The sequence below is a fragment of the Arabidopsis lyrata genome (assembly GCF_000004255.2).
Source record: "Arabidopsis lyrata subsp. lyrata unplaced genomic scaffold ARALYscaffold_8, whole genome shotgun sequence".
In the NCBI taxonomy this organism is placed as follows: Eukaryota; Viridiplantae; Streptophyta; class Magnoliopsida; order Brassicales; family Brassicaceae; genus Arabidopsis; species Arabidopsis lyrata.
The window spans coordinates 17,289,100-17,315,150 of record NW_003302548.1 but is presented as its reverse complement, the minus strand read 5'-3'; the positions used below and the strand labels follow the sequence as shown (position 1 = coordinate 17,315,150).

The 26,051-nt window shown below is 33.6% G+C and overlaps 4 protein-coding genes across 4 annotated transcripts; 2 read left to right on the top strand and 2 right to left on the bottom strand.

Annotated features, from left to right (window-relative positions):
* The first annotated feature begins 2,642 nt into the window (after positions 1-2,642).
* Positions 2,643-4,012, top strand: LOC9300505 (nicotianamine synthase 2). Its single transcript, XM_002866079.2, has one exon. The coding sequence runs from the start codon at positions 2,815-2,817 to the stop codon at positions 3,775-3,777; it is 963 nt and encodes a 320-aa protein (XP_002866125.1). The 5' UTR covers positions 2,643-2,814; the 3' UTR covers positions 3,778-4,012.
* A 16-nt stretch (positions 4,013-4,028) lies between these two features.
* LOC9302199 (uncharacterized protein At4g26485) lies at positions 4,029-5,417 on the bottom strand. The gene is given in 4 exon segments (XM_021025079.1): positions 4,029-4,660; positions 4,786-4,962; positions 5,109-5,399; positions 5,402-5,417. Coding segments are annotated over 4 exon segments (765 nt in total). The 3' UTR covers positions 4,029-4,379.
* A 9,375-nt stretch (positions 5,418-14,792) lies between these two features.
* LOC9300504 lies at positions 14,793-16,210 on the top strand. The gene has a single exon (XM_002866077.2). The coding sequence runs from the start codon at positions 15,156-15,158 to the stop codon at positions 16,011-16,013; it is 858 nt and encodes a 285-aa protein (XP_002866123.1). The 5' UTR covers positions 14,793-15,155; the 3' UTR covers positions 16,014-16,210.
* Positions 16,211-18,390: 2,180 nt separating this feature from the next.
* Positions 18,391-22,187, bottom strand: LOC9300503 (probable LRR receptor-like serine/threonine-protein kinase At4g26540). The gene is made up of 2 exons (XM_002864381.2): positions 19,156-22,187; positions 18,391-19,069 (listed from the first exon to the last, which is right to left on the bottom strand). The coding sequence occupies exons 1-2, from the start codon at positions 21,959-21,961 to the stop codon at positions 18,603-18,605; spliced, it is 3,273 nt and encodes a 1,090-aa protein (XP_002864427.1). The 5' UTR covers positions 21,962-22,187; the 3' UTR covers positions 18,391-18,602.
* Positions 22,188-26,051: the final 3,864 nt, after the last annotated feature.

Below are 26,051 nucleotides of genomic sequence, written 5' to 3'. Positions count from 1 at the left end.
GGGCTGAAATATGGTACATCCTTAGGCCCACTTTCTATAATAGGTCTCAAAACACGAGCTAATGGGCTCTGATGATTTAAATTAAAAAATTCAGATATTTCTTCTACAACCTTTTTTTTTCAAATGCAGTGACTCTTTCTTCTGGAGACCATGTTATGGCTGATCCAGTTACAGAGGTTTTTTTTTTTTTTTTTGTCGATTATCATACATCTCCAGAAATTTTGATACCATATGATTTGTAGATCGTCTTTATTCAAATCATTACGTCGCACTCAAACTCATAATGATTAATGACCATGTATACGCACTTAATTTAAAGGGTATATATATAGCAGTCACCATATCTACTACTAAGCAGTGGCGGAGATAGGGTTATAGCATGGGGTCAATTGACACCCATGGATTTTTTAAACCTAGCTAAATTTTGATTGGTAATTGTAGATTGACCCCATTACAAAATAAAAATTGACCCCCATCAAATTTTAATTTAAGAGCAAACTACTAAATATATATCTATATATATATATACTAAAAAAATGTTATATTAATTTATACTAAATATTAAGCTAAGAGTTAAACTTTACAAATAAATATACAAATAAATCTAAAATAAAAACATGAATGAATTCAACTTCAACCTAATAACTATATCTCTCGTTACTTTAGGATTTTTCCTATTTTCTTCTTTTTATAATCACCATTATCCATTGAAAATCACTTTAAAATAACATTTAGGTAAAATTTTATATATATTTTAATTTGAACTAAAATGTTTTGATGATTTTGTTCGTATATTAAGAAAAATCTCATCTTTTGATTTATTGACTTTTAAAACTATTATTGATTTTTTTTCTATGAATATTGTGAAAACGACTTCGTATAATCGTCTCGTTGATATCATTTCAATGATTGTTTAGTTTTTCAATTGAAAATATAAGCTAAATTGTGGCAAACGAGACAATAATAAATCGATTACAATATATAGTATAGTTGTGATGATATTTTTATTTTTTTTCTAATAAAGTTGATATAATTTTGTATATACAAAAAAAAATTTGATCCCTATAAACAATTTTTTTGGCTCCGCCACTGCTACTAAGTCTACTATAGATTAATTAAAAGATATATTTTGACAGGAAAACTAATTAATCTTACTATAGTACGGTTGATTTTGAAATCTGAAAACAAAACCGCTTCTTTCTTTCATAGGATCGTTTTTAACGTACGTTGAGAACTACGTTTAAATTGGCCATTCATTTCATGCAAGAGGCACTCATCGATATAAATTAAATTAATTTGTGTATCATCAGTCTATTGCAAAACCTATATACTAGTATGTTTTAGTTTGGTGCTTAAATAAAACAGATTTTGTTCCTTATTAAAACAGACTTATTCAGTTTTAAAAATCACATGTTTAGAACAGTAACTTTGATTCGGAAATTATTGCCAGCTCAATTAATAACTGACCGTTTCCAAACATTTTGCGATTTTACATGTCTAAAAATCACACAGTTATGTATAATTGCAATGTTTGTACCGTCAGTGATTGGTAGACATATAATTACATGTCTGAATTGGATGAGTGACCCCAAAGGATTGCCCAACAAAGCATGTGAGTGAATGGAATATCTAATATTTTTAATTTTGATGAATGTTTAGAATTCAACAATATATAATATAAATTTCAACTAGATCATTATTTTTTCCGGCTACCCACCTACTTCACCTTTATTTCTTATATATTATAAGAAAATATGATGCATTTTCGTGGCGACTTAACAATGTTATGAGACATGCCTAAATTACCAACTCGTATAATCGTACAACATTTTTATGAATGATATAACTTTTAACAATTATAAATCGTAGTATTTTCCTTTAGATTCCATTCATGCATAACAGTGAGTTTATGTAATGACAAGCATAAGCATACGCATACGCACACATCACTAATGGAATATTTACACTCGAGCAACGCTAAGATTTATTATGAATTTGTGAAGAAAGATCACTCTTAAATTTGTGATTTTTTGTTGCTTTCGATTTTGTCACAAAATATTGTTAAATGTTCATTTTCCGTTATCTTATAACTATAATACACCTCAGAATTTGTAAATGAAAACACGATAAACAAAACGAAAAGAAAATTAACGTTTGTGTTGCATTGGCATTTACCATTTACAAAAATATGTTTAACACAGATATATGTAACAAAATAAGTAATAATTTTGTGTTTTCTAATTAATTAAGTTTAATCGTAACATTTTAATGTGCGTTAAACTCTAATTATTTTGGTAAATTCATTCAACATGAATCTTTCCACATTAGACTCATAACCAAACCCAATAAATCCATAAATATCGCGATTTTTAGTTGAAGAGTATAGGTTCCTCACCAATTTGTGACTAAAGTAACTTGATCAAGCCATTAGTTACTCTCATTCCTAAGCAATGTGAAAATATTTAACAACATTTTGTCTAAGTTTTACATGGTATTTTTACTATTTTGAGGATAGTTATGATTATAAAGGTCAATTACTAAAAATATGTGAGAACTATTTTGAAACGAGAAATATCATTCATTTTGAACAAAAAGAATAATTCTAAAACATAAACTCTAAACCTAGAGGAAATATTTGTAACCTATATGAATCGAATCAAATAAATAAAATAACAAAATTTATCCAAGAATGGACCCCACATGCGTCAATAAATAACGCCCCTTGCGAGGGTTAAGGCAACACAACAACACAAGCTTTTTCCCAAGTCTTGAAAACAAATTCTAAACTCTATATTCTGTCCTCATAGTGTCGACATGGCTTGCGAAAACAACCTCGTTGTGAAGCAAATCATCGACTTATACAATCAAATCTCAAACCTCGAGAGCTTAAAACCATCCAAGAATGTCGACACTTTGTTCGGACAACTCGTATCCACGTGCTTACCTACAGACACAAACATCGATGTCACGGAGATACACGATGAAAAAGTCAAAGACGCGAGATCTCATCTCATCAAGCTTTGTGGTGAAGCCGAAGGTTATTTAGAGCAACACTTTTCAACAATCTTAAGCTCTTTTGAAGACAACCCACTAAACCATTTACACATTTTTCCCTATTACAACAACTATATCAAGCTAGGAAAACTCGAATTCGATCTCCTAGCACAACACACAACCCATGTCCCGACCAAAGTCGCTTTTATCGGTTCGGGTCCGATGCCACTTACATCCATCGTCTTGGCCAAGTTCCATCTTCCCAACACAACGTTCCACAACTTCGACATCGACTCACACGCCAACACACTCGCTTCAAACCTCGTTTCTCACGATTCTGACCTCTCGAAACGCATGATTTTCCACACAACTGATGTGTTAAACGCTAAGGAAGGGTTAGACCAATACGATGTTATTTTCTTGGCAGCTCTTGTTGGGATGGATAAAGAGTCAAAGGTCAAAGCTATTGAGCATTTGGAGAAGCATATGGCTCCTGGAGCTGTGTTGATGCTAAGAAGTGCTCATGGTCTTAGAGCTTTCTTGTATCCAATCGTTGACTCTTGTGATCTTAAAGGGTTTGAGGTGTTAACCATTTATCATCCGTCCGATGATGTGGTTAATTCGGTGGTCATCGCACGTAAGCTTGGTGGGTCAAATGGAGCTCGAGGCAGCCAGATCGGACGGTGTGTGGTTATGCCATGTAACTGCTCTAAGGTCCACGCGATCATGAACAATCGTGGTATGGAGAAGAATTTGATCGAGGAGTTTAGTGCCATCGAGTAAACAAGTAACTACATAACACATCTCTTTTCTTAAGATTATATGTGTTTATGTTTTGCTCTTTTCAATTTTATGCCTATGTATTGTGATGCGTGTGGTTTGTGTGTTAAGTATAATAAGTTTGTGAATTTTGTGAGTTCTTTGATCTTCATCTGTGTGAAGATATGGAACCCTGTTGTATTCAACTTAAGCTTCCACCTATATTGATACTTCATGAAGGTTTTGTTGGTGATTGATATTTGGGGTGTGAAGGTTTTGTTATCATCACTAAACAAACACAAATTTGATTTACAATTATCCTTAAAATACGAATATATAGTCGAGTCTCATTCATTATGATCATGTTGATTGTTGTAAGTTGTAAATGTTTTGAGAGGCCAAGAAATGAAATTTCAGATTTTAGCTAACTAGAATTTATATTCTGAGACGACGGTCTGAATTCAAAGCAGAAAAACTGTAGACTGAAATCTCTTGGTAAAGAAAATTTAATATATGGAAAACGTCAAACATGCATCACAATACATGAAAAAATCAAATACTATAATTATTAGCATCATAGTGATAAGTAAATTGTACTCTTTTCCAAAAACTTTTAGGTATTCAAATTAGTAAAAGAACTGTTTTGTAAACATGAAAGTAGAAGATTTCCCGATAGGGAAGCTAGAGTCACTATAACCTCCACTTCCTCTCTTGTTGGAATAACCAGGATATTGACTTAAGCAAAACTCGATCTCACGGATCAAATCTAAACCTTCTTTCTCACCCAAAGTCTTTAGCTTCCACTCGCTAAATGGATATTCTGTCTTATGAATCACATGAATCTCTCCTCCCTTGTCTTCATCTTTCACCATCACTCTTGCACTCTTCATAAACCCTCTTACAAGCTCTTGATGCCTCCTAAATCACACAGTAGATGCAACCAATTGAAAAAAAAAGAAGTAATGTTTTTAAACCCCAAAACTAAATATAAATTAGAAACATACATGATGGTTTTGATTTCGTGTTCACGACCATAGTCGAACCCTGCGTGAGGGAAATTGAAGATGACTCTGTCATATATCGCGGAACCACCAACGCTAGGCTTTGTGGTCATGGAGTGGACGTTAACTCCATATACCACGCTGCACCCGAGTCTTTCCAGCTCTTCTACGTTCGACTTCCCATTCTTAAACTTACGCTCTAGCTCCCCTACAACATTCGTTATTGTTTTTTTTTTGGATGTAAATTTTAAAATATTGCAAGAAAATTTACCTCTATTTTATATAGAAATTTAAATAGATCAACCATTAATTAAATATAATTCAGATTTTTATAATTTTTAGATTTTGATTTACCTTGAGTATCGAGAGAGGTCGCGGTGAGATTAGTTGCAGAACCAAAGGCTCTAGCTAGAGACAGAGAAAAAGAGAAGTCTCCTTCTCCGACCAAAAGTATTTTTTGTTTGTTAGTGTAATGTCTTAACCTTTTAGTAACCTGGACCTCCATTTCACCTGAGCATTCGTTTGCCTCTCACACCATGTATATATATCTGCTTATAAACTGCTTAAATGTTTGGTTTTGTTTGTTTACTAGCTATATTCATTTGGCTCTTCGAACTTTGTGGGTATTTATGTAATTCGAAAAGCATTCATTATTCTGTTCATACACTCTTAAGAGTACAAGAACTAAAAGCTTCTAGACCAGAGTCTTTATTTTCAATTCCCTAGTTGGCTCATTTATTTTCAATGTAAAGAACGACCAATATTCTAGCTTCAAGTATATCGATGCCAATTAGCATGAGGCGGTATTAAATTATAGTATATTTTTACCATTCAATTAATATATACAATTGACTAGGAACTGATCAATTAATAGAACAAAATAGTATAGTACTATGATTGTTTATTCAAGCTGTAACGGCAAAAAAAAAAACTTCCAATCTTTAGTACTACTAAACATATTATCTTCGTCACCATTCACTAACAACATTAATACAAACTTAAGATTCATATCTTCGTCATAAAATAAAGTTATCCACAATACAAAGCCCACTTAAAAATATGTTTAGCCGAAGATTTTCTGAAACATGAAAGTAGAAGATTTTCCAATAGGGAAGCTAGAGTCACAGTGACGTCCACTTCCTCTCTTATTTGAGTAACCAGAAAACATAATTTGTTAAATTCCACCTCCCGGATCAAACACAAACCCTTTTCTTCAGCTAGAGTCTCGATCTCCAACTCGTTAAATGGATGAGCCGTCTTATGAGTCACATGAATCTCTCCATCTTTTTCGCGCTCTCTAGAAATCTTCTCACTAATTCTTGGTGTAACCTGTGAACATGCATATACATTTTTCAATACACAAATAAACCCAAAAAATGAGCTAAAAATATGTTTAAATATCATTACATGATGTAGGATCTCTGGTGCTCACGGCCAAAACCAAACCCTGCATGAGGGTAATTAAAGATGATTCTATCAAAAAGCTCTGATCGCCGATCTCAAGCTTATGCCCTTTGGTCATGGAGTGAACGTTAACGCCATGGACAACGGTGCAACCGAGTCTCTCCAACTCTTCTACGTTAGCTTTCACATTCCTATATTTCAGCTGTAGTTCTGCTACAATATTTGTATTTCAAACAATATTAATCACGAAAATCATATGAAATATCGTTTCTTCGATCCCAATAACAAACACAACCCAAATTTTCAACCCTAATTGGAGTATATATGTCAAGAAACCCCTCCTATCCCAAAATCTAAGATCGCTAGATCAAAACACTTATAACTTAAATCAATTATGATTTTAGATTTTGATTTACCTCAAGTATCGAGAGAGATCGCAGTAAGGTTTATTGCAGAACCAAAGGCTCTAGCTAAAGCTAGAGAATTTTTTTTTTTTTTTTTGTATTCTCTTAACTTTTTAGTTTTTATTTTATCTCAATGCATTTTCATTATTCTTACAATGTCGTTATATATAGACATAAAGACATACATTATAAATCAAATATGAATGTTTTAGTTAAATTAAAGAGACTGGTGTTAATTAAATGTTTGGTTAATCCGTCTCTTCGGACTGTGTGATAATTTATGTATTTCGTAAAGCATTCAATATTTCTATTCATGCACCATTTTGACGACAAGAATCATACTCTCTTTTGTTTTCAATTGGGTACCAATTGGGTTCCGGTCGATAGAAAAATCCCAACATTAGTTAATTTAAAATGATCACTACAAAAAGAGTGGTTTCAACACTCCGTTTAAATATGTTTCGCTGAAATTAAAAGAGCCGGCCGGGTAGAGTCACTTTCTTAAACATGAAAGTAGAAGATTCTCCAACAGGGAAGCTAGAGTCACTGTCAATTCCACTCCCTCTCTTGTTGGAGTAGTCAGGATATTGCCACCTATCAAACTCCATCTCTCTATAACAATTCAAACCTGCTTCTGTACCCAGAGTTTTTATACCCCAGTTGGCAAATGGATATGCCGTCTTATGAGTCACATGAATCTCTCCATCGTCATTTTTAACCATCTCTTTAGCACTCCTCAAAAATCCTCTCACCACTTCTTGGTGTTGCCTGTACGTGTCATCATACACATACATTTGTTTAGTACACAATAAAACATTTACAAATATATATAGGTACCCAAAAAAAATGTTGACATACAAGATGGTGGAGATATTATGCTCGCGACGAAAACAATGAAACCCAGCATGAGGAAAATTAAAAATTATTCTATCATATAGACTCCATCTGACGACGCGATAATTTGTGTTCATGGAGTGCACATTAACACCGTGGACCACAGTGCATCCAAGTCTCTCCAGCTCTTCTACATTATACTTCGCATCCTTGTACTTAATCTCTAACTCATCTACAAGTCAACAAGCTAAGTAAGATTGAATTAACCACAAATTTACGTGTATACTAAATGATATATAGATAATCAGATGCATATCCATACGTTGATACTACAAATGATATATTATCTATCTACCTCGAGTATCAAGAGAAGTTGCAGTGATGTTAGTAGCTGAACCAAAGGCTCTGGCTAGACATAAAGAAAAGGAGAAATCGCCTTCTCCGACCAGAAGTATTTGCTGTTTATTATTGTAATGACTACAGCATAAAGTTTGTGAAACCTCCATCGCGTCTTCATGCATTTGCTGCTTTCACCATGCATATTATATATATATATATATATATATATATATATATATATATATATATATATATATAGTTTATAAACGGATATGAATGCATGGGTCAAAGAGTTTTTCTCTTTGTTAATTTGGCTCTTCGAACTTTGTGAGTAGTTATTTGCTTTCAACGAGCATTCACTACTCTCATTCATCTGCCATATATACATCTTTACGAAGACATAGTTTCAAATTTCTTTATTGACCAGCGTCTTTAAGTATGATTAACATGTGAATAAAGCATAAGAATATAAGGACATTGTGAATGTTTGTTTTTTTACCGAATTTAATTTACACTTCTTAACTTAGTTAACATTTTTACGTATTGATTCTTTCCTCTACAAAAATTCTCAATAAGTATTAATAAATTAAAAAATTATAGAAACGATGACCCAAAATTTCAGTTAAAACAGTAATTTTAAGTTTTGTAATTACTATGGAATAGTATTTACTGCGTCTAAAATTTTATACTATCATATTTTTGAAATTCAAGAAGTAAAAAATGAATAAAATGTAATCAATATATATTGATTTATGGTGAAAGGAAAAAAAGCTTTATTTAGATAAAAAAGCTTTTCCATAGTCATCAGTTACTCTTGTGGTATTCACAAAATTTAATTAGATAATAAAGTTTTTAATTTGATCTGGTTCTTGTAAATATGTGCTTCATCAGGAGTCATCTTTACATGAATTAATTAATGGTTCAAACCCATAAATACCTCTGTCGATTTGATTTTGCATGTGATTAATTAGTTTTGATTTTCGATATTAATATATCATCCCTATCTTAAATCATCCAATGGCTTAATTAGCTTTGATTTTCGACACTTATGTTATTAACATGTGTTGTTTGTAGTCATGACAAAGATCAGCACCAGAAGGTACACAATTCGATACAGTTGGTCGTCGTCTTCGTTCTAGATACAAATAGGGCCACTTGATTAGAGTCTAATTCCCTTCTACTCAGCCACAGTCTTTCTGAAACCTTGATTAGTCTTTGCCGGAACGGATTGAAGGTGGAGTCGGATGTTGGGGAAAACGGTGTCGACGACGATTGGATCTGAGGGTTCGATTTGTAACCTTTTTTCTTGCTAAGTAGGGGAGTTAAAGGGTTAGGGAATGTGTCTATAAGTCAACTATTCTGGAAAGGATGTTTTGGGTCTGGTTTGCTTCGGCGACAGGAACAAGTAACTCCGGTCAATATTCTCGACGTCGGAATGTTACCGCAAAGGAGTCGCCTTTGTTACCGCCGGAGTTAATCGTTTGACCTTGTGTTCTCATCACCCGTAGCTTTTCAGATCTCATCTTCAATCTCATCTTCAATCATTCTCATGTAGCTTAAATAATTATAGGGATGACAAACACATTTTAGTTGATCGGAGGCTAATTTGCGGAACAGTATATATATACCAAAGATATAGCTTTCGGATTCATATCTAAGTGAGGGCCGGTATACGGCTTTATTGCATTCAAGAATCAAGTGTGGATTCTAAAAATTATATGTCAATGCAACAAGTATTAGGTCTTAACTAAGAAATATTCCAAAGATAGCACAAACTTTTTGTTTGGACTTTAGAGGTTCCTAAGAATTTAGGGAGAATTCGTAAATCACTTAGGAACTTTGGTATATTGAAGTTTTAGAATCTTACTGGTAGCTTAGCTTTTGAAATTTCTTTTATTATATATCAAGGTTGTGAACTTAAAAGCCAAATCACCAAAGTAAAGTGTACCACGTATTTTATATGTAAAATGTCTCTCTATAAGCAAATCGAATGCAATCAAATGTACTTTTTTGAAGATCAAAATCATATAATTGAAATATTTTACCATATAAAATATTTTCAAATCAAATGCAATCAAATGTACCTTTTTGACTACAATTATTATAGTTTTTATTATAAATAAAACTAATAAAATATATTGATAAAAATCAAACAAAAATAAGCAAAATTTAAGCAAAAAATAAGCGAAACATAAGCAAAAACTCGCGATCTTATTATGTGAAATTTGATTTTCAAACTTAGTAATTTAATAACTTAGATCTGTCTCAACAAGAAAACTATATTAGTTCTAGCCTAGTCTTGCCGGTTCTTTGTAAAAACGGTAAAACACCTTGTTTTCTTTACAAGAGTACTAAACTGTACATGTAAACTATATAGTCACCAGATTGTTTTCTTTAATTTTGTTACTTTAAATTTTCACAATAAAAAAACACCATTTATACTTTCTTTAGCAACAAATATATTTTTAAAATATATAATATGTGTAATACGGTAATACCTTTCACTCATTTTCTTCGTCTTTTAATTCTTTCCATATTCTTGTTAACTAGATTCTCAGCTTTTTTTTCCTTTCCATAAGCTTCATGTTGTCTATTATTTTTCTTTTTATGATCATGCTAATTTTTCTATCATACTTATTTTATTAACTCTTATTAAGGTATTACGTAACCATGAAAATTTCTCAACGTGAGAACTAGCCTTTAAAACTGTCTTTTTACTTCTTCTTGTTGCTTTTTGACATAAGAAAAATTAGAGTGTTGTTTTTAGTAAGAATAAAAATAACATTACACTAACTTGATGTGTCTTTAAAAAATGGTTAAAACTAACATTGCTTAGTGGAAAAGTTGGACATTGAGAATCGTCGGTTAACAAAACTACACTTCGGTTTAACCGATTCTGGTTATCGCGAATTGGTTTTCTCAATCATGTTGTATGTGAATACACGGGCTCATTAGATCGAAACAAAACTTAAAAAAAAAACTTCATTTCGTTGATGTTAATTAACTCTTTTTCAACTAGCTCTCAAGTCTTAAGTACTCTATTTTTGGATTGAAACTCAAATTTTTTTAGTTTCATTTCATTGATGTCATTTAACTCTGTTAGTCTTTTTAACACACTCAAGTACTCTCTTTTTAACATTCTCTATAGACACCAATGAATCCATAATTTTGGTATTATTATTTCATATAATGATGAGAGAATATTAATTCACCTTTCACTCTATGACAAATATATTTTTAACTTTGAAAAATAAAACGCATAATTCAGTTTACGTATTAGATCTATTATTCTTTCATATAGCGAGAGAATATATACGTGATATGAAAAAAAAATATTTTAAAATAAAACACATAATTCAGTTGAAACGCAATTTTCATGAAAACATCCGTACTCTATCTTTTAGCTAAACCGACCACCTACTAATAGGATGAAGGCATAGTGGAAGTACAAGAGAGAATTAATGCAGAAAGACAAAACAGTGCCAGCAAAAAACTTTTTTGCATATTTACCAAAAAAAAAAAAAAAAAACTTTTGTGCATCGGTCTGAACCAACATACAATATGCTCTCTCTATTAACAGTGACGTGAATGTCATTGGTTTACTTAATACGGAAAGATGAGCTGGCTAACGACTGTTAATAGAGAGAGCATATTGTATGTATTGAGCTGGCTAACGACTGTTAAGAAGTCTCTCATCTCACTATAAGAAGTCTCTCATTTTCTGTATAAAACTCACATCTTCGTTCCTTTCATGAGAAAATTAAGAAGTCTCTCAAAAACTTTAAAAAAACTCACATCTTCGTTCCTTTCATTCAACACACACCTCTTAGTTCTCCTCACACCAACAAGAAAACTCACAAGACATAAACTTCAAGTTTCCTTCTTCCTCCTCTACTTCTTCAACTTTATATCAAGACATAAAAAACCTATGTTGGATCTTCATCAACCGCCACAATCGCTCGTACCCGAAACGCCACCATGGGAAACACCATTGCTCGTACCTGACCCGGTTAATTTCGACGTTGATATGTTGTTGCAGTTGAATTTCACCAACCCAAACAAGAAACTAAGTGTGATGTTTGAGAAAGTTTCAGTAGAGCTCTGGTTTGCCGACGAAATGATCGCCACACAAGGTGTCTTACCGTTTTCGCTAAGCAACGGTAAGACTAGGCTATAACCGATCCGCTTGGTTTCAGATTCCATCTTCTTGCCTGTAAATCATATGGTTGAGCTCAGAAGACAAGTGGCAAGCAATATGATAGATTATGAAATCATAAGTAAATTCACAGTGAAAGCTGTTCTTGGGATCATTCACTATTCGTATTGGCTAAAAGGGAGTTGTCAGCTTCAGTTGACCAGTCCACCAGCCGGTAGCTTACTGTCTCGGAACTGCACTACAAAAAGATGGTGAAGAGGATGATATATATATAGGATGATAAATATATAGATATTGAGATAACTTGTAATAATATTTAGATTATGATGTATATACTCTATCTTATCTAGCTAATTAGCTTTCCTATATACTTTACTTGTATAATTACCGTTCTTCATATATGTTAATAAACAAGATTTCCACAAACTATTTCAATAGATTGTTTACATATAACGTTTTATTACTAATTTGGGACATCTCCATAGATATATATATAGTTTGTTGTATAATAGATAAAGGAAAGTATGTATATATAAAAAGTGATATATATGCATGAATGTTTGTAAGTAGACATTTTGTGTTTGTAGGTATGTAATATGTATGATGTGAAATGGGATGGGGCCAATGATAATGAGATATGGCTTTAATTAAGAGGGAAATCATAATAGTGACCTATGATTTGTTCATTCCTTCTACCAAAGGATTCCGATCCGCCTTCGTTGCACCTTTTTACTCCAATTATTTCAGAGCCAAATTTTAGTTCCCAGTCCTAGTTTTTAGATCGAAACAAAAACTTCATTTCGTTGATGTTAATTAACTCTTTTTCAATATAGCTTTCGGATTCATACCTAAGTGGAGGGCCGTATACGACTTTATTGCATTCAAGGATCAAGTGTTTATTCTAAAAATTATATGTCAATGCAACAAGAATTAGGTCTCTTAACTAAGAAATATTCCAAAGATACCACAAACTTTTTGTTTGGACTTTGGAGGTTCCTAAAAATTTAGGGAGAATTCGTAAATCACTTAGGAACTTTGGTATATTGAAGTTTTAAAATCTTACTGGTAGCTTAGCTTTTGAAATTTCTTTTATTATATATCAAGGTTGTAAACTTAAAAGCCAAATCACCAAAGTAAAGTATACCACGTATTTCATATGTAAAATGTCTCTCTCTATAAGCAAACTTTAGGCGATTATTCAAATCGAATGCAATCAAACGTACTTTTTTACAACAATTATTATAGTTTTTATTATAAATAAAAACTAATAAAATATATTGATAAGAATCAAACAAAAATAAGAAAAATATAAGAAAAATATAAAAAAAATATAAGCAAAACATAAGCAAAACATAAGCAAAACACAAGAAAAACTCACATCTTATTATATAAAATTTGATTTTCAAACTTAGTAATTTAACAACCTAGATATGTCTCTACAATATACAACAAAATCTTATCTTGGTTCTTGCATAGAGTATACTAAATCTAAGAATATTGATTCGTTTTTTACATCTTCTTGAATGAGCAAAAGAAATACCTATGATAGAGACTTTGAAGATGACCTCTATTCGTCACCATTTATTTGTAATGCATTTTCGATAAACTAAGCCACTGGCTTGTAGATTCATTAATTAAAGCTGACAACTCCCGTACAGCCTATACGAATAAGGAATAAACCCAACAACAACTTTCACTTTGAATTTACTTCTGATTTCATAGTCTATCGTATTGCTTATAACTTGTCTTTTGAGCTCAAGTGCATGATTCATATGCAAGAAAACCAAATTGGTTCTAGCTTAGTTTTGCCGGTTCTTTGACAAAAACGGCAAGACACCTTGTTTGACGATCGAATTGTCAGCAAACCTCAAACCTTACATTTAGTTTTTGTTTGGGTTGGTGAAATTCAACAACAACAGCATATCACCGTTCAAATATCCGGTTATTTAACATTAATTTAGTTGGATAAAAATTGTAATTGTCATTGTTATATAGTATTTTCTTTTTCGTTCAATGAAAACACAAAAAAATAGAAAAGTAATGAACTTATAAGAATGAAATTTTAAATACGTGAAGAGAATATTAGTATAGTTATATTTATGTTTTATTTTTAGAAATTTAACGCATGTCGTCACAAGTGAAAACCCCAAAATTTGGAAAATGTATTATAAGAATGAATTTTTATTACTTGATGACTTGATATAGTATATGTTTATTTATCAATTTCAACTCATTTAAAATTAATTTGACTTGAAGCAAAATTAACTTATGAGATTACATCATATAGAAAACTATATTCAAAACCATTTTTGTTTCCAAAATGTTTTGTGGATTACCCATACAAACTAGTGGACCACAGTAAATTTTCTAGACAAATCAATAAAATTTATTTTATTTTGGATTTTGACCTCAAAAGATGTACGGATTTAGATTAAGAATCTATTAATAATTATATAAAAAATGATTTATCAAATCGTATGATCTCAGATTTTTTAAAGGGAATACATATTTTATTTAAGAAACGAGAAGAAAATCATTGTTAAAAGGACATAAAAGAAAATTACAACATGCACTTTAGAGAGAAAAGTTTTTCCTTAGTGATGAAGTGTTTAGGGAGCCACACCTAACGACACAAAGTCTCACACACATTACCAAAAAGAGAGATATATAGAAAGAATAAACAAAATGTTGATTCAAAAACCTACCGAAACTCAAAAGCAGCAAATAAGCAATTGTATTCTAATTACGTAGCTTACATTATTTATTTCTATTTGTGTATTTCTCCACTCTTTTGCTTTATTTACCAAAAAATAAATTAAAATGTACACGGAACGGATACCGTTTTTTATATTGAAAAAGAAGTAGACCAACTTATATTTTTTCAATGAATTTTTACAGAGAAAATGCCTGATTTCTCTTCAATCAAGTAGTTCTTTTCTTTTGTTGTATTAGCAGAAAAAAGCAACATACTAAGACGAAAAAAAAAAAAAAAATCTACATAAAATGCATGGTGCAAAACTACAAAACAAAACCCATCCCATTAAGCAAAAGCTCCCTCCTTTTTCCCACTCACAATCTCTCTTTTTCAAAAATAAGAAATCTTTTAGACTTTTTCTATATAACCAAACACCATTACTCATTTCCTAAATTTCCTTTAATCGAACACACCTTACTTCTCACACCACCAAGAAACTCAAAAAACAGAAACTTCAAGAGTTTCCTACTTCCTCTTCTACTTCTTCAACTATCAAGACATAAGAACCCATGTCAAATCTTCCTCCGCCGCCACAGTCGCAACCGCAGCCGCAACCGCCCGAAACTCCTCCATGGGAAACGCCATCTTCTAAATGGTATTCTCCAATATACACACCATGGAGAACAACTCCAAGAAGCACACAATCAACTCCAAGTACAACACCAATAGCTCTTACCGAAGTGATTGTGTCTGAATCACCTTTGTCTCATCTGAAGAGCCCTACAACTCCTAAACTAGACGGTGTCCAAGCACAGTCTTTAAACGAGACAATGGTTCTCCTGCGGCTACGAACAAGCAGGACCAATCCATGGATTTGGTGTGGTGCAGCTTTGTGTTTTATCTTCAGCATACTTCTTATAGTCTTTGGGATTGCTACTTTGATTCTCTATTTCGCCGTCAGGCCAAGAACCCCTGTTTTCGACATCTCTAATGCAAAGCTCAACACTATCCTCTTCGAGTCACCGGTTTATTTCAACGGTGATATGTTGTTGCAGTTGAATTTCACCAATCCAAACAAGAAACTAAATGTGAGGTTTGAGAATCTTATGGTCGAGCTCTGGTTTTCCGACACAAAGATCGCCACACAAGGTGTCTTGCCGTTTTCACAAAGAAATGGTAAGACTAGGCTAGAACCGATCCGTTTGATTTCAAATTTGGTCTTCTTGCCTGTAAATCATATACTTGAGCTCAGAAGACAAGTGACGAGCAATAGGATAGCTTATGAAATCAGAAGTAACTTCAAAGTCAAAGCTATTTTTGGGATTATTCATTATTCTTATATGCTTCACGGGAGTTGTCAGCTTCAATTGAGCAGTCCACCAGCCGGTGGCTTAGTTTATCGGAACTGCACTACAAAAAGATGGTGAAGAACAGAGGTTATCTTCAAAGTCTGTAGCTTTGCCATGTGTTCTTAAAGCATAGATCTTTCCTTTTCCCACTCCCAAGATGTAAAAACGAATCAAGATTCAATAGATGCAAGAACCAAGATAAGATTTTGTTGTATATTGTTAAAACAGATCTAGTAAGGTTGGTGTAATTAATGATTCAAAGAGATAATTCTTATAAGGCCGCATATTCTAATCCCTAATTCATGTTTGCTTCAAGATTACTAAAATCTGATCCTTATTTTGATCCACAAGACACAATCTCAAAGAAAAGGGATCTGACAGTAGATTCCTATGTTGGTTCTATTTTTAGTTTTAAGCAATCAAAAGAACTAGATTCAAAGAAAAAGGAACAACATTCATCTCCTAACACAAGCCAACATGAGTTATTTTTTATTTTTAATTCAAAGTCTTAACTTAATGAATACTCCTTCCAGGAAACTTCAGAAATTGGCTATTAAAGTGTCATTGGCAGTGACAGAAAAAAAGTTAAGTAAGAGCTTGATTGGCTAACTAGCTTAGCTAGGACAAGCATGTAAAGCTAATTGTATAAGAAGCCCCAATTCTCAGAATAATCTTTAGACAAAAGCAAAAGAAAAAGGACCTAAAATTGGGGGGTTTTGAGAAACATCAAATGTCTAGTGGTAGAGACTGAAACAGAGATCAACAACACAGACTCTTTCACAATTTTAATACTTGTATCAACAAGAAATTAGTAACCAATTCTAACTTTATCTGCATTCCATCATATCAACTTGCATTAGCCGTATTAAAAAGTACTAACTAGACGAATGAGTAAAGAACAAGACCTAGTTTGGGTGAACAAGACCTAGTTCTGTTTCCAAACCCTACTATACACCAGCATCGGTGTCTGAATTGGAATCAAGAAGACTTGCTTCATAATTAGATCTATCTTTAAATACCCTATCTTCCACGGCAAGCATGAAGGCCTTCTGCTGCATCATTTTTTTAGCATCTTAAGGAAGCCATTGTTTCGAGATGGGGCCACACTCTGCTTCAAACAGAGAAATCTTACATCTCTCTCGATAAACAGGCTCATTTTTAACACAACAGGCCCGTCAGGCCCACGTATTTCAAACCCATTTATGTAGGTATCCGGTTATCATACCCGGTTAAATTTCTTTAGGAGAAGAAGAAACCCATGCATGGCATTGCCATGGCCCATGGGCACATGACTTGAAAATCATGAGATGATGTAATGTTAGTATGTCACATAAATACATGGAATTGACCACATGAAGTGGTTCCCGTACATTCCGCATAATCATCATTAGCTTTTTGGTTGCTTCTGTCTGTTGCGAGACCTTCAAATCTTTTCATATAACATTTTTTTCGTAATGTTTATAATATCTAATGCTGATTTCGTATTCTTTCGTCATAGTTCGTTCCAAATAGAAAAATAACCATTAATACCTCGAGTAATGGATCTACAAGAGAACTAAAATATTGTTCGGGATACGAATTTGTTTACATAAATTTTCTCTATACAACTAAACTAACTACATTTGAATTGTGATATATTCACAAAACTCGAAATGCTGACTAATTTTAAAACTTTTGGAAGTCACTATCAAAATCTCTTGAACTTAAGAGATTAAATAGACAAACATATACACAACAAAGAGAAGCAACACCCACAAAACTGAAAACTGTCGTTCTTACATTTTGGTTGAGGCATGTGCAATCTTATTATTGTGTGCACACAAAGTTTTTTTGTTAGCTTGAAAAAGGTTATACGACCCTCGAGTCATCTTCAATCTTATATTATATATTACCAAAATATTATTTATTGTAATATAGATGATAAAAATTGGTGATTGTTGGCTGGAAAGTCATTGTTATTCAGACAACACATGATCATGTGATGGGGTGGCGCGTGGGTCCACGTGATCCCACGTCGAAAGCCTCTCTTCTCAATTTCACAAAATTAGCAAACATCCAAGGATTTATATAGTTAGATAAATGAATAAAAATGTTATTAAAGAAGAACGAATCTTTCTTCTGTATGTAACTCCAAACACTCCCGGTCTTTTTTCCAGTTTTATATCTTAAATTCTTCAAAATTACAAAAAAAAAAAAAAACCTTAAAATTTTATATAAATAATAACTCAGCATGTTTTATTTTTGGATAATACAATTGTGGATCAATGTTCAAACTAATTTTCTTCTTCTTTTTTTTATAGATGCACTATGCATGCGCATATACAACAAACTTAGTTTCTGCAATCGTCTGACAAATTGGATTGAATATGGATAATTCTTGGATCTATGAATTTCGGTTTAGCAGAATTAACCAATATCTCTAATTACTTCTGTTTATATTATTTGAAACTTTAAAAATAGCAAAATAAACCACTTCAATCTCTTGCAATTATTGTACAATACATTCTCCAACTCGTTTGCAAGAAAAATAAAATGAAAACTCACAAACCAAAATAATAAGCTAAGCTTAGATCTTCCTTTACCTGAATCTAACAATCATCGACAACAAGTATTAACACACCCTTTTATAAATGTCATCACCCTAATCGTAGTATTCTATAGTTTTTTTTATACGGATTCATCCGAGAAAGCAAACGAACAATTAGATGAACCTCGAGGAGTATTGACAATTTTCTCCGGTGGTAACGGTTGCGGCTGCCATTTTTCGCATTTTCCGCCTTTTATCATATCAGTTTCCGATCGCTCGATATCAAACTGCCTAATCTCTTTAAGCATCGCCACAATGTCTTTCATCATAGGCCGATCAGCTGCCTTATTGCTCACGCAAAGGAACGCGACCGCTAGAGTTTGTAGCATCTCATGCATTATAGGATCTGCTCGTCCACGGAGTCTCGGGTCAAGAATTTCTCTAGGATCTTTCTTTCCGGCTAAATGATCTCTCACCCATTGAACCAAATGAGCACCTCCGGGTAGATCAGGATCCAATGGATGCTTCCCGGTTAAAACTTCTAGTAGCACCACTCCAAAGCTATACACATCACTCTTTTCGGTTATATGTTGCATCGAAGCATGTTCTGTAAACAAAAAAAATTAAAATTCGTTATAAACTCTAAATATTTGAAATTGACAATATACATTGAAATCAAAATTTGAATTTTACCTGGAGCCATGTAGCCGTAAGAACCGGCTAACGGAGGCCGGTTACTCAATTTCGACGAATCTCCATCGATAACTCCCTCACCGGAGACGATTTTCGCTAAACCGAAATCGGCTAAGTAAGATTCGAACCGGGAACCCAATAAGACATTCATAGCTTTAACGTCACCGTGAAGAATTGGAGGTAAACAATCATGGTGGAGATAAGCAAGAGCATGTGCAACGCCTAAAACGACGTCGTAACGTGCTTGCCAATCAGCTCCTCCACTTCCTTTACCGGCACCATGAAGCAGAGAGCTTAAACTTCCGTTAGGAAGATAATCATAGAACAAGAGCTTCAGATTCCGATTCGAACACCAACCCAAGAGACGGATTATGTTCCGATGTCGAATCGATCCAAGAGTGTTGATCTCCGAGTTAAACGCTCCGTTTTCTTCCTTTGACCACATTTTCTTCACGGCTAAAGTTTCACCCGACGGGATTGTTACTCTGTAAACTACACCGGAGCTTCCAGTTCCGATCACGTTGGCTGAAGTTAGATTCTTGACGATGTCGTCGATTGAGAAATCGAGTTTTTGATAAAGAGTCACTTCCCAAGAATCTAACTCCTCTTGTTTTCCGGCGACTTTCTGTGCTTTGACGAGAGTGTAAATCGCCATGAGAACAAGAACGACGCTTGCTGCGACGAGGATTGACATGGTTAACTTCACGGCGGAGCGGTGTCGGGTTTGGATCCCATTCTCGGGTCGGGTCGAGATAAAAAGCCCTTTGTTTGATTCAAGAACAGAGAGTGGAAGTTTCCTGAAAAACAGAGTGTTTGGTAACTCGCCGGAGAATTCGTTGAAAGAGATGTTGAGTGAGACGAGGTTCTGTAGATCAGCTAAGACGTTTAAGTTTCCGGCGAGTTTGTTGTGAGAGATATCGAGGGTTCCGAGATTAGTGAGGCTCGAGAATCTCGACGGGATCTCTCCGGCGAAGTTATTGCAGCTGAGATTCAGAGCTATGGCAAGAGACGGGATTCGTCCTAGGTCGTTTGGGATTTCTCCGGTGAAGCCATTGTCGCCGAGGTTGAGAAGCTGAAGACTCCGACAAGACGAGATCTCTCTTGGGATTTCGCCGGAGAATCGGTTCTTAGCGAGATTGAGCTTCGTGAGTTCGGTTAACGATCCGATCCCGGTTGGTAGAGGACCGGTTAACGAATTATCAGATAAATCGATGAATTGTAAGCTCTTCGGAAGTGTACCGGGTAAACCACCGGTTAAACCGTTTGAATGTAGATCGACGAATTCAAGACTTGTACAACCGGAGATCGCCGGAGGAATGTTTCCGATGAGACGATTCTCACTTATATCGATAAAGTTGATGTTTTTCAGATTCCCAATCTCCGCCGGAATATTCCCCGCAAGTCTGTTTCCGTTGAGTCTTAACCTGTAGAGATTCGTGCAGTTTCCAATATCCGGTGGTATGAATCCAGATAAGTAGTTAGAGAGAAGAAGAAGCTTCGTGAGGTTTCGTATTTCGAAGATTCCATTAGGTATCGAACCAGAGAGATTATTGTAAGAGAGATCGATCGCTTGAAGCTCTTGACATTGCGAAAGAGATTCTGGAATTTTTCCGGTTAACTGATTCTGCCACGCGAAGAACATCGTCAAGCTTGTTAATTTTCCGATCAACGGTGGAATCTCGCCGGAGATGTGGTTGTTATCGATCTCTAAATGTGTTAGCTTCGTGCAGTTCGCGAGCTCTTCAGGGATTGTACCGGAGAGTTGGTTAACGCTGAGCTGAAGTTCTTGGAGATTTGGAAGGTTTCCGAAGCTTCTTGGGATGTTTCCGGTGAGAAGATTTTCAGATAAATCGACGAGGAAAAGCTCCGGACAGGTGCCTAGCTCGGTGGGTATTTTTCCGACGAGATTGTTTTGCCATAAGAGAAGACTTTGAAGCTTCTTGAGACGTCCCAGTGATGAAGGAATCGATCCAGAGATAGAGTTTTGGTACAAGTAGAGGTTTTGAAGCTCTGTGCAGTTTCCAATCTCATCAGGGATTGGACCAGACAAGAGTGACGTGTACAGAGCTATTGTCTGAACTTTTTTCAGGTTTCCGATCGACGCCGGAAGCTTACCGGAGAGACTTGTTTCGGCGAGACCTAAAGTCACAAGACTCTCGCAGTTACCAATCTCCCAAGGAAGCTCTCCTCTTAGATTCTTGTTACCACCTGCACGGAAGATTTCTAGATTCTTGAGTTCTCCGATGGTTCTAGGAATCTCTCCGGCGAGTTTATTGTCGAAGAGAGTGAGCTCGACGAGGTTCACGAGATTCCCTAACTCCGATGGAATCACACCTTCGAGATTGTTTGTGTTGAGAGACAGAGTCTTGAGTTTCTTGAGCTTGAAGATTTCCACAGGGATTTCACCAGAGAGAGAATTATCAGCTAAATCAAGAACTTCTAGCTCCGACAAGTCTCCAAGTTCTTTGGGGATTGTACCGGTGAGATTCACGGAGGTTAAACTGAGTAAAGTCAGAGACTTTAACTGCCGGAGATTCGTCGCCGGTAACGGACCTTGAAAATCCATGACTTGGAGTTGTATCTCCGAGACTTGACCTCTTTCGTTGCATCTGATTCCGACCCATTGACAAGGATTCGATTCGGAGGCTTTCCAAGAAGATAAAGCGTCTCCGGAGATGTTTAACTGAGATTTCCATGAGAGGAGAGCTAGACCTTGTTCGTCTATGGAGAAACAGGGGGTGATGAAGAAAACAGAGGAGTGAAAGAGAAGGAAGAGGAAGAAGCAGAATCTAGGGTTACGTGGCATTGGTGAAGAAGAGGGAGAGGAGGAAGGAGAAGAAGAAGTGAGAGATAGAGAGAGAAGTGCGTTGGGATTGTGAAGCGAAGAACCCCATGGATTTGGTTTTTACTTTGTTTTTATAGAAATATATAAAAACAGAGCCATACCAAAGGAGAGAGAAGGAGAAGTAGTAAAGGAAGATCTGGATCCCAAAAAGCACCTCTACCTTTTTCCCTTTATTATTATTTTCCAAAATGTTTAACTTTGATTCTCTTTTATTTTCCCACCATTATTTGTTTTAAGAACAAAATAGAATTATGAATTGAGTTAAAATATATGAAAAATGTAGTAAATATAGAAATGATGCAATCCATGTTACTGCTATTTTTCATAAATGGTGTTGTTTATTTTGATTCCTTTTATTCTTGTAAGTGGATTTATTTTTGGTAAATACTTTTAGATGAGGCATGCTGATAAAATTATTCATAAATGGTAATTAAAAAAAAAAAACTTTATTCTTAGTGATAAAAAAAACCATAAAGTATACTGCTCAAGTTACAAGTTACAACTCCCATAAATCTAACTATAACATGAGTCATAAATCATCTAAGAAAATTAGGTTATCAATTCAGAAAATGACATGTTAAAATTGGCCCTATTATTTTGTTATTTCTGGATTGTTATTTTCAAGAAACAAAAAGAAGATAATGTTACTCAAATCAATAATGATTTCTAGACTTCTAGTTACTAATAATGATATTTGTTGAATGCTACTACTACTACTTCCACCTATTATTGATAAACGATGCTTCACATAATTGGGTTTTTCTAATGCTTCGGAAAGAAAATTTAGATTACTTTGGATTGTGATTATTTGTTTTTTACTTTGGGAGAGAGTGGGAAGTGGGTATATAGTGGTAAAAAATGAAATAATAATAAAATCTAGTGACGGAAAGAAAGACGGAGATATCTACTTTGGTTTTCTGATATATAAATAATTAAATTAGTAGTTGAAACATGGAATCTTGAAGAGAGTGTAATGCACATGCAAGCTAGGAATTTATGTGAAAGATTAATTCAATTTACTAATGCTCATCTCTGCTCACATTGTCGGTCCATTTCATTCGCTGTAATTATCTGTTTATATTTGCTCATACACATGCATATATGCATGCTTAGGAACTAACAGCTATATATTTTGTATACGTTGTATATTAATAACAAAATTTACTCGAGAACTATTGTAGATGTTCTTATAAAATTTAAATACCAAAGAAAACTTAAAATATTAAGGTATAATTAGTAGTTGTTTAGAAAAAAATAATTAAGTTGTAGATTAAAGACTATAGGATTTACTTGCCTTTTTTTCAATTGCATTTGTAATAGTTTGTAAGGTATTATATTAAGATGACGCTGTTTAGATCCAATTTGTTGGACTGAAAATTTAGAATAGTGATTAGAAAATTTAAGAAAGAGGAACTGGACAAAACAAAAAGATTATGGAAAAGATAAAGTAAATTAAAATTAAGATCATGGGTCAAGCATCATTAGGTCAAGACGATTATATATAAAGATGTAACACCACACCTCAAGTCACATGCCATAGTAGAATCAAAAGATTAAATATGTATCAATATATATAGAGAGATGGTCATGCATGTGCATATCTATACACATATTTACATTAAATATATAGAAAAGTGAGAGAAAGCATTTCGACAACATGGTTTTATTCTGCAGGTAATTAATTATGGAATAGTGTGTAATCTAATTACCGTAAATTTCACTTAAAAACTGGTGATATTAATCATATATTGATGTAATATGTGGTATCCCGCGGGCGTAGATTTTGTGCGGTTTTCTTATTAAGTAGTTGATTATGTTTTATATACATAATTTATAAAATTGGTTTTTAAATTAAATCATTTTTAACTAATAAGTGGTATTTTAATTGGTTGGTTGTTATTTAATACTTAGAAGAATGTGATTTAATATATTTAAATAGGTGTATTAATTATAAAATGGGTTTGTAATGTTAATATAAGTAAAAGTAGATATTAAAATGTGAAATAGTAAAAGTGGTGTAATTGTTTTTGTGATTATAAGTGTTCTTTTACTATATAGTTTTGAAGAGAATTTGTTTTTAGCATAACAAAGATTCTAACATTTATTAAAAAATTTTAAAAAATTGAAGATAAAGTAAACAAATAAAATTAAAATTATGTTTTTTAAAAAATTAAAGACACATAAGTTGTGTATTTAAATAAATAAAAAAGTCATAGAATTTTATACCTTCTCGTCAGCCAATATCATTCTGATCTCTGTCCTCCAAGAAGAAGTAGGTTCTTTCCATAAACTTAATATCTTCACATGCACCAACCATCTAGTTGCATGAACATTCAAATCAGAAAGATAATGATGAGGTTCCATATTGCACAGCAACTTTTAGAATTGAGGAAAATGTTTTTAGATTTAGGGTTTCCCTGTGACTACTTCTGTGGAGATCTTGTTATCTATTTATGAAGAGAAGTTCCTTAGCAGTTATATGAAACGTTTAAGACTAAAAAAACAATAAAAGTTCAATATTATCTATAAGTGATGATTACATATGGACTGACATTAGCATTGAAAATGGAAACGTAATAATAACAATGATTTGATAGATTTAGAGTTTCCATACTTCTCTCACCGGTAAGATTTTTATTCTTTAAACCGTATATTTGTTATTATTTTTCTGAAATATTAATATATTTACTCTTTGTGTATTTGGTAAGAGGAGAATATTTGTATCTTACTCCTGGTCCAATAAACCGTAAAAATTACATATTTGATTCATTTTGACAGGATTAGGTGCATTAACCTTATGGTGCAGTTGGAAAATACATGCTGAAGAATACCATAAAAGTAAGTCTTTTTTTACTATATATAAAAATTTAGCTTCTTGGAACATATCTTATACATCATATATCGAATTAAGATGAAGAATTCAACTTAAAAACTTAAAGAACCAATAGGGAAAAAAACAAATGAAAAAACTTATACAATTAAGAAAAAGTTTTTAGAGAAATATCAAACCAACATAATAAGAACACTGATGTATGTTTTCCAGTGATTAAAGAAACATTTAAAGAAACATTAAACAACAGATATTAACTGTAATAAAAACCAATAGAAAAATCAATAAAACCAAATAACATTCCAAATTTTAGAAAACAGAAGCAAATGTGTAAACTGCTAACATAAACCATTTATTGAAAACACAAATCTAAAAAGAACAAACATTGTTGGATGTCAACTACTTCATATACTTGTTCTTCTGCTTAACATTCAGAACCCTTGAGCTTGTCCAAATGGACTTTGTCTTCATCAGTGTTCTCTTCATGCTGCTTCACAGCAACACACTCGAGCTTGACTCCATCGACTTTATCTTCATTAGTCTTCACACTCTTCTCTTGCTTTATCTTCACAACGTTGATTGACTCAAGACAAAGTTTCTTAGTTGTAGAGGAATTATCAGTTGGTGACAGAGAACTGTCACTACTCCTCTTAGAAGATGGAGTAGTAGTCTCTGAAGGCTCTCCAGAGTAGGTAAGCAGCAGGCTCCCCTGAGTCTAAAACATAATAAGATTAGGATTATTGATATATCGAATTCTTCTCAAATCATAGGGGGTAGGACCTCAGACAAAATTTATAATATTCCATACCTGATCAAGTGAATCATCTGGTAGATCTTCCTCTCCAACACAATCATTAGCAAGAACTCTGGATACCTTATAAGTTATCCAGTCCATTCCACACATTTTCATTCTCCACACAGACCAGATACTGGTATGTCTTACCAGTCAAATGTCTGATCGCATCAGGTAGGTTCTCTGGGTCCTCAAACTCATCGAACGATCCATCAAGGAGACTGTTTGCTGGACAGCCAACAATCTCAGAAGCCATACTATCAAAAAGCATCAGCTTCATCTCACCAGTTGAATCCATTACTTTAACATGTAGCTTGTACCTGTTGAGTTCATCGTTACAATTAGACATTTCAGTAACAAATAAATCATTAATATATCAGTAGATTATGTACCATACCTTGCAACCACATTGCACACAGGTGATCGGC